General features: G+C 51.6%; 1 protein-coding gene across 1 annotated transcript; it reads left to right on the top strand.

The window, feature by feature from the left end:
* The first annotated feature begins 4,295 nt into the window (after positions 1 to 4,295).
* Positions 4,296 to 7,472, top strand: Calhm1 (calcium homeostasis modulator 1). Its single transcript, XM_031384963.1, has 2 exons — positions 4,296 to 4,847; positions 6,972 to 7,472. Exons 1-2 carry the CDS (start codon positions 4,296 to 4,298, stop codon positions 7,470 to 7,472), a joined length of 1,053 nt encoding a protein of 350 aa, XP_031240823.1.
* Positions 7,473 to 8,887: the final 1,415 nt, after the last annotated feature.

Raw genomic sequence — 8,887 nt, 5'->3', positions numbered from 1 at the left:
AGAGAGAGAGAGAGAGAGAGAGAGAGAGAGAGAAAGAGAGAGAGAAAGGAAGAGAGAGAGCATTTAGAGTAAGGAAGGGAATCAGCTAAAGAGAGAAAGGAGCAACAGAGAAGCAGAGGTGCAGAGAGAGGCCAGCAAATTAAAGGGGTCTCAAGGGGGATTCTGTAGGACCCATGTGGATCCCAGGACCTTCCAGAATGATCCTGATACAGGGAAGACCATGCGCATCCCTTTGTGGGGAAAGAGTCTGGGACTGAAGACCACAAGGGAAGTAGAGGGCTCATAACCACACGAAACACTTCCGCTTTGGAGAGGCTCTTAGAAAAGGAAGGTTCTCTGCTGTGTATCCAGCTGTGCACAACTCCTGTCCTTCCTTGACTCGTGATCTCTGTTGGGAGAGGTGAGGGTAGGGGTTGGGGATCCTGTCCCAGAAGGTCTATGGAAAACCAGTGGGAAATGGCCTGGAGTGACAGACAGTGGCGGAACAGAGGTGACACTGGGCTGCCTGCCAGTAGCAGTTGCCTGGGTTGTGAGCTCTGCACATTCATCAGGGCCCTGAGCCCTCCTCTGGTCACAGATCCTCACTGGGAAGGGAAACTTAGAAACATCAAGGCATGTCTCCTGTCTGGGCCTGAGTTCTTACCTCCCTCAAATTCATCCTTTCCTTTGATCTACATTTGGGTATTCACTCTGCACCTACTAAGTGAACAGTACCAAGTACAGTGTTCACAGTGTAGAATAGTGAACACAGAGGCTGGCGCGATGGCTCAGCAGTTAGGAGCGCTGGCTACTCTTGCAGAGGACCTGGGTTTGGTCCCCAGCACCCACATGACAGCTCACAACTGTGTGTAGTCTGTACCTCCAGTTCCAGGGAGCCCACTGCCCTCTCCTGAGGGCGCCAGGCACTGATGGGATGTACATAGATACATGCAGATAAAATTCTCATACACATAAAACAAAATACCTTTAAAAAAAAGAATAATCCAGGGCTACACAGAGAAACCCTGTCTCAAAAATACAAAAAAAAAAAAAAATAGTAAACAAAATGAATGCAGGCCTTTAGCCTGAGCCCCAGAGATTAAGTAAACACCCTCGAAGCACAGCTAAGTTTGAAATGAGGGGGCTGAGGAGACAGCTCAAGGGCTCAGAGAACTTGCTGGGCAAACTTGAGGACTCTGAGTTCAAATCCCCAGCACCCACGTAAGAAGTCCCACTTGGTTATGCATGCCAGGAACCAAGGAAGGCAGAGAGATCATTGGCCAGACAGACTAGCTTAGAGGGTGAGCTTTTGGGTCAGAAGGAGAATCTGTCTTCAGGCAGTAAGAATGACAAAGGAAGGTGCCCAACGACATCCTCTACCTCTGCATGCTCATGCCAGGGGTGGACTGGGGGCTGGACAGAGGCAGACACAGAGAGACAGAGACACTGAGACAAAGAAAAAAGAGATGGAAACAGAGACACAGAGACACTGAGCTAAGCTGAGAGCCCAAGAAGACCCCTGCAAAGAGGGATAGTTATCATCCTGGTATAGGGCTCATCCCTGTGATCCACACTTAGGAGGCAAGTGGATGGTGAGGACAGTAACACCTTGTCTCAAAAAATATGAAAATATAAAGGGGCGGGGACAACATTAAAGTGGATTTTAGCCAGGCGTGGTGGTGTATGCTTTTAATCCCAGCACTTGGGAGGCAGAGGCAGGAAGATCTCTGTGAGTTTGAGGCCAGCCTGGTCTACAGAGAGAGTTCCAGGACAGCCAGGGCTACACAGAAGAAACTGTGTCTCAAAAAAAAAAAACCAAAAACAAAAACAAAAAACAAAATAAAAGATATATTGGAGGGGCTGGAGAGCTTGCTCTGCGATTAAGGGTACTGCTTGTTCTTCCAGAGGACCTGGGTTCAGTTCTCAACATCCACCTGGCTGCTCACAACTTCCTGTAGCCCCAATCTTAAGAGATCTGAGGGCACTCAGCCCATATGTGGTGCACAGATACACATGCAGACAAGTACCTATAATAAACAAATAAATAAGTAAGTAAGTAAATAAATAAACAAACAGTTTTAAAGACAAACAGGAACGTCTGCTGGGAAGGTGTGGTGACATTTCTCTGAAACGTGGAAAAGCACTAGCATAGAAGACTCTGGGATGGGAAGGGGTTGTCCGGTTCGAGGAGTAAATGGAGGCTGGCAACTAAAGTGTGGGCCTTGGAGGAAGGGAGGCCACAGCACCAACCCTCACAGCACAGCGCTGTGTAGGACCCACGAGTGACTGCAGTACATCAGCACTGTGTAGGACCCACGAGTGACTGCAGTACATGAGTGCTGTGTAGGACCCACAAGTGACTGTGGTACATCAAGACTTTTCAAGCAACATTGCCGGTAGGATTTGTAGCCTAGGATGGCTACCGCGGGTACCTTTCAACCAGTCTGGAATTCTTGACATACCATTGCTACAGACAGGCAGCTGTGTCCAATCCTGTACACAAGGCAGAGATTCCAGATGGTGCTGGAAACCTCTTTTGGTTTCATGAAACATCCAGGACCACCTCATCCCCCTTCAGCCCTGGGAGCAGCTGTGCCCTCGTGCCTATAAACATTGCAATGGAAGTCCAGGGGCAGACAGACAGACACCTCCGTTGCTGGATCTCTCTCACACTGCTCCCTTCTGATGACCGTCTTCTGGAGGAGTCCCTAACAATAGTCTTCCAGGGGCCACCAACCCAGGGACTCCAGTTGTCCCAGAGACACCTAGCCTCATGACTAAGGGAAACAATATTCTTCCCTGCTATGTCCTATTTGTGGCACTGTAGCCTTTCCACACAATAGACAAACTGATCCAAGCAGAAGATAAGTTAAAAAACAAACCCTTACCCTCCCTTCGCCCTCTACTCCCACCCACAAGCGCTAGCCTGGGCTCAAATCACACTTCTCCACCTATGACCTGGGTGGCCTTTAGGGAATAGATTGCTCTCTCTGAGCTTCAAGCTTCATTCACGTCTGTAAAATGATAAAGATCTCATCCTACCAGATTGTCCGAGGGTTACACAACGCATGTAAGGTGCACACAAGCCAGCTGAGGTCATGACAGTTCCTGTGAAGCATCCACACATGCTGGCAGAGGACCACTAAGGTGGTAAAGAGGACATTTCTGTACCCAGACAGAAGCCATTCCGAGCACATCCATGGTCAGAAACATAAGGAGATGCTCTTTCCGATGTTCTGCCTCAGCCTCCCCTTGCCCCAGACAAGGAATCATCCTGTTGGATCCAGATCTGACATGCCTGTCTGAAGGCTGCAGGATCAAAGGGGGCCTTGCCTTTGTGGCTCACCAGAAGGGAGCATGAAAACCCATCACCTGTGGGCGGGGAGGGGTGGGGGAGGATGGAGGGGCGGAGAGATAGAAGCAGCCTGGGAAGAGTTTGCCACCCATAACCCACAAATATAGACACATCCACAGAGACACAAACATGAAGCAGGCTGAAACCCCAACTCCGGCAGCCCGTCCGATCCAACTCCAGCTCCGATTATGATGGCGGAAGCCTGCAACCTTAGCATCTGGGGATCTCAGACAAGGCCATCAGGAGTTCTGGATCTTTCTTGGCTACATAGTGAGTTGGAGACCTTGTTTCCAAAAAAGAAAGAAAAGAAACTCCCCCAAGTCCAGGTTGTTTTACTGTAGGCCACACTCACATTGTAACATCATCTCTATGTAACACATTGTAACAGCTCATCGACTCTATATAACACCGTTACATTATAACACCTGCCCCTCTGCCATTCCTACCGAGTAACACCCAATCACTGCTGCCTGCCGAAGTCTTTATCACCACCATCACTTCCATATCATGTACTAAGCCTTTATCACCACCATCACTTCCATATCATGTATTATCATTGTCTCAACTGATGGAGTTGCTCCCTGGGGTCCTGACATCATTGTAGAAAGCAGGATACAGAGAGTGCTTCCCCAGAGCCGAGCAGCCTCTCAAATTCCAGCTTGTCTGTGCCTCCTCCTCCCTCCCACACCCAAAGAAAACTGGTCCTGATGAGGTGCAGCTGGAGAGAAGGGGGGGGAAGCCAGAAGGAGGGACAGGATCCAGGCTGTACCCACAGGATTGGTCACGCTGCGCCCTCTTGGCCAGCTCCTGAAAGTGTGACCTCATCAAATACCCTGAGCTTTGCTAGTCCAGCCAGGAGAGCCCAGGCATGAGTGGATGTCTAGTGGGCAGGGTGGCCTACTGGAGCTGTGTGGGAGGCCACAGTGAGAGGCGAAGAGGCTGAGGATCCCCACGGGACACAATGGACAAGTTTCGGATGATCTTCCAGTTCTTGCAGTCCAACCAAGAGTCCTTCATGAACGGCATCTGTGGCATCATGGCACTGGCCAGTGCCCAGATGTATTCTGCCTTTGACTTCAACTGCCCCTGCTTGCCCGGCTACAATGTGGTCTACAGCATGGGCATATTGCTGACGCCTCCCCTGGTGCTCTTCCTGCTTGGCCTAGTCATGAACAATAACATATCCATGCTAGCTGAAGAGTGGAAACGCCCCCCTGGTCGCCGGGCCAAGGACCCAGCTGTGCTACGCTACATGTTCTGTTCCATGGCCCAGCGAGCTCTGATCGCCCCTGTCGTCTGGGTGGCTGTGACATTGCTGGATGGCAAGTGCTTTCTCTGTGCTTTCTGCACAGCGGTGCCGGTGGCCACACTAGGCAACGGCAGCCTGGTTCCTGGCCTGCCTGCTCCAGAACTTGCTCGCCTGCTGGCTCGTGTGCCCTGCCCTGAGATCTATGATGGGAACTGGCTGCTGGCCCGAGAGGTGGCCGTGCGGTATTTGCGCTGCATCTCTCAGGTGAGGGGGCTGGGTCTCTTAACAGGCCAGGGTCCCTGTGGGAAAGTCCCTCCTCAGAGTGGGGTTTTCCCTCAGTTGGCTGTGGGTGGAGGCATGCATTTCCAGCTGAGACTCAGAGCAGAGCCCATGTCACCTATCAAGCAGAGTCACCTGGAGAGCCTGGATGGCTCGCCTCCTCCATCCTGAGCTCAGACCTGAGAGGCTGAGAGATTTGCATCCATTTCCTTTCCCAGGCCCAGGCGGTAGTGAGGCCCGGGGATGGCTACGCCATTTGGATATATTTCCCTGGCAAATACTCTCAGCTGGTGCCTGCCCGATTCAGGAGTGGGAGCTGAGGGTCTGGGCATCGTGAGCGGGAGGGAGCACATGGGTGAGGCAGATGGATGGTTGGGGTGAGATTTAAAGGACCAGTCATCTGGGCATCGTGCCCTGGAGCAGGGAACTGTGTGGTCGGGAGAAGGGCAGGAGGTAGTGTCTGCTCCAGTGGATCGAGAGAAGCAGGCACACTCTGCTCTGGCAGTACAGACCCCAGGCTCCCCTACCCCCCCCCCTTTTTTTTGAAAGATTTATTTATTTTATGTGAGTACATCGCTGTCTTTAGACACATCAGAAGAGGGCATCAGATCTTATTGCATGGCCTCTGTGACCACCCAGATAGCCTGGAGGAACTCCCACCATGAGTGTCTAAGCCACGTTCTTTACCTCCTCATCTGGGGACCCTTCTCCCATCATCCTAGGCCTCAGACCCAGGAGTATCTGTCACTCCACTTGACCTTTACACTGTCACACTATAGAAGCTGGAAATTCCCCCTCAGAAGCCACAGGCAGTCTGATTTGCAAAGAAATCCTTTGTGACTGGTAGAAACTGAATTCTACACTCACTTTAGAATTAATTGACTTCATCTAGAAATCAAAAATTGTCAAAGAGAAAAACAAACAGATTTCCAGCTTCCCTTGGAACACGAGACAACCCAAGCTGTCTGTAACCACAACGGCCTTGAGTGACATGGGAGGCAGGCCCCTAACTGAGTCATGCACTCTGCATTTTCCCACCCACCCCCACGGCAGCCACTGGGCTCCATCAACACCACATCCCCAAAACCCCTCTTCTCTGTGCAGAAAGGGGTCTGACCCGCAGACAGGGAGGGGTGTCCTGCTCTGTGCCCCCGGGGTGAGGGTTGAGTTTGAGGACTGTCCAGGGTGCCTCTGGAACTCCTTGAGAATCCATCTTCACCCAATGAAAGCAGTGCTGGAGCCAGTTCCAGAAGCTGAAGGAAAAAGGCCAGTGGGCCTGGGGAAGTCAAGAAAGCCTTTTTTTTTTTTTAAAGATTTATTTTTATTTATTTCATGTATGTGGGTACACTGTTGCTGTCTTCAGACACACCAGAAGACGGCACGAGATCCCCATTACAGATGGTTATGAGCCACCATGTGGTTGCTGGGAATTGAACTCAGGACCTCTGGAAGAGCAGTCAGTGCTCTTAACTGCTGAGCCATCTCTCAAGCCCCAAGAAAGCCTTCTGAAGGAAGATCCCTGAGTGGTAGGCGTGGCCCTGAGTGGTAGGCATGGCTCCTGAGTGGTAGGCGTGGCTCCTGAGTGGTAGGCGTGGCCCTGAGTGGTAGGCATGGCTCCTGAGTAGTAGGCGTGGCTCCTGAGTGGTAGGCGTGGTCCCTGGGTGGTAGGCGTGGCCCTGAGTGGTAGGCGTGGCCCCTGAGTGGTAGGTATGGCTTCTGAGTGAAACCATTCCCAGAGTCTAACAGAGAGTGCTATCTATATACAAGCTGTCTTATAGCCACTGTCCCATTTAGTTCTCATAAAAACCCCATGTGTGCTATTGCTAGTAGCCCCATCCTGGAGGTAGAGAAACAAACACAGAAAGATCAAGTGGGGAAGAGTCTCACTATGGGATGCGGTGTTAACTCCTGTCCACTGAGTGCCCTGCCAGAGCTGCACATTCTATGTTCCCAGGGTCTGTTTCCTGTGAGGTAGAGTATATGGTTATTTTATACATGAAGAGATAGAGACTAAGAGGTGGGATGACTTGGTCCATGGCTGACTTCTGTTGGGGAAGTCTTTGGAGGGTCTGGACGGGTAGGTCTGCTGACATCCTCCTCTCCCCGCAGGCGCTGGGCTGGTCCTTCGTACTGCTGACCACATTGCTGGCATTTGTGGTACGCTCTGTGCGGCCCTGCTTCACGCAGGTTGCCTTTCTCAAGAGCAAGTACTGGTCCCACTACATTGACATTGAACGTAAGCTCTTCGACGAGACATGCACAGAGCATGCCAAAGCCTTTGCTAAGGTATGTATCCAGCAGTTCTTTGAAGCCATGAACCATGACCTGGAACTGGGTCATACCCACGGAGTACTGGCCACAGCTTCAACCAAAGCCACAGCCACAGCCACAGAGGCTGCCCAAAGTCCCTCTGACAGGACAGAAGAAGAGAGGGAGAAGCTGCGTGGAATCACTGACCAAGGCACCATGAACAGGCTACTCACAAGCTGGCACAAGTGCAAACCACCACTGAGGCTGGGCCAGGAGGCACCACTGATGAGCAACGGCTGGGCTGGGAGCGAGCCCCGGCCTCCACGCAAGGAAGTGGCCACCTACTTCAGCAAAGTGTGAGCTGTGGCTGGCTGCAGAGGCAGGAGTAGAGATCTGAACCCATAGCCTTTTGCCCCTCAAAGAAGAACAATAGTTCTGAGGCATAGCCACAAATCTAGGCCTTCACCTCCTGGTGTGAAGAAGGAAATTCAGAGTGGAAGGACCTTACTCGCTTAGCAGCCCTGGCTAGCCTGGAATCAATGCTATTCTGTGCGTCGTCTCCCGCTGTTTCAGTATTATACGTGTTCAGGATGCATGGCTGGTGCCCAAGCTTCTTCCCGGGGCTCATACTGATGCTGTGTGTTCCATCCCTGGCTTGCCGAGGCTTTAGGCTCCTAAAGCCCACACCCGCCATTTCCTCTTGCTCTAGACTTCTCTTACACTCGGGCTCAAGAAACTGAGAGCAAGCGGCTCTCTCATGGTCGTGGCTGGTGTGGCACACCTCAGCCACCCATGATAAGATGACAAGACCACACGAGAGAGGCCAAGGTGTGTGTACTGAGGCTGTTAGACAACTGTGGAGCCAGACAGCCTCCATGTTTACTTCGCAGCAACCCTCTCACACACGTTACAGGAAAGCAGACCATCCGTGGGGCTTGAGAGCTAGAAATGGAAGCCGATGAACTCCGGCTTTCTCCAAGGCTGCCCTGAGGTGTGATGAAGATGAGGGTTGTTGTCTAAGTGGGGAGGTAGCTCAGACAGTAGACTGGGCAAGGACTAGGTGAAAGGCTGACTCCACGAAGTGTGTCCCTGGGCCACGTGCCTCCTTTTCTGGGTCTCAGCTTTCTCATTCATGCAACAGGGAGGAGGCCATCTACCTCATGGGTTCACCATGCAGAGAAGCAGGGGCTTCTCCGTTGTCTTCGTTAATGGACACCTGAGCCAGCGTGGTTAAGACGCTCATTTTTTTTTTTTGTTTTTGTTTTTTGTTTTTTTCGAGACAGGGGGTTTCTCTGTGTAGCCCTGGCTGCCCTGGAACTCACTCTGTAGATCAGGCTGGCCTCGAACTCAGAAACCCACCTGCCTCTGCCTCCCAAGTGCTGGGATTAAAGGCGTGCACCACCATCGCCCAGCTAAAGAATTATTTATTAGTTGTATGTATGAGTATACTGTAGCTGTCTTCAGACACACCAGAAGAGGGCATCAGTTTGAGTTACAGATGATTGTGAGCCACCATGTGGTTGCTGGGAATTGAACTCAGGACCTCTGGAACAGCAGCCAGTGCTCTTAACCACTGAGCCACGGTGCCTTGGTCAGTGATTCCACGCAGCTTCTCCCTCTCTTCTTCTGTCCTCCAGCCCAAGACACTCATTCTTTTCTGACCTCGTGGCTGCTTGCTCTCCCCTCTCTTGACCTGAGCCCAGGGATAGGACAGGAATACTTGGCTGCTATCTTGTCCAAGAAAAGAAAATAGAGGTGCAGACAGTCCCTGTCTC

The sequence above is a fragment of the Mastomys coucha genome, unplaced genomic scaffold, assembly GCF_008632895.1.
Source record: "Mastomys coucha isolate ucsf_1 unplaced genomic scaffold, UCSF_Mcou_1 pScaffold21, whole genome shotgun sequence".
Lineage (NCBI taxonomy): Eukaryota > Metazoa > Chordata > Mammalia > Rodentia > Muridae > Mastomys > Mastomys coucha.
The sequence above is the reverse complement of the archived record's forward strand: the minus strand, read 5'-3'. Positions and strand labels throughout refer to the sequence as shown.

Coding starts and splice junctions, on each gene's coding strand:
- Calhm1 (XM_031384963.1), top strand. CDS start 4,296: ATGGACAAGTTTCGGATGATCTTCCAGTTCTTGCAGTCCAACCAAGAG. Junction 4,848..6,971: donor ATTTGCGCTGCATCTCTCAG/GTGAGGGGGCTG, acceptor CTCTCCCCGCAG/GCGCTGGGCTGGTCCTTCGT.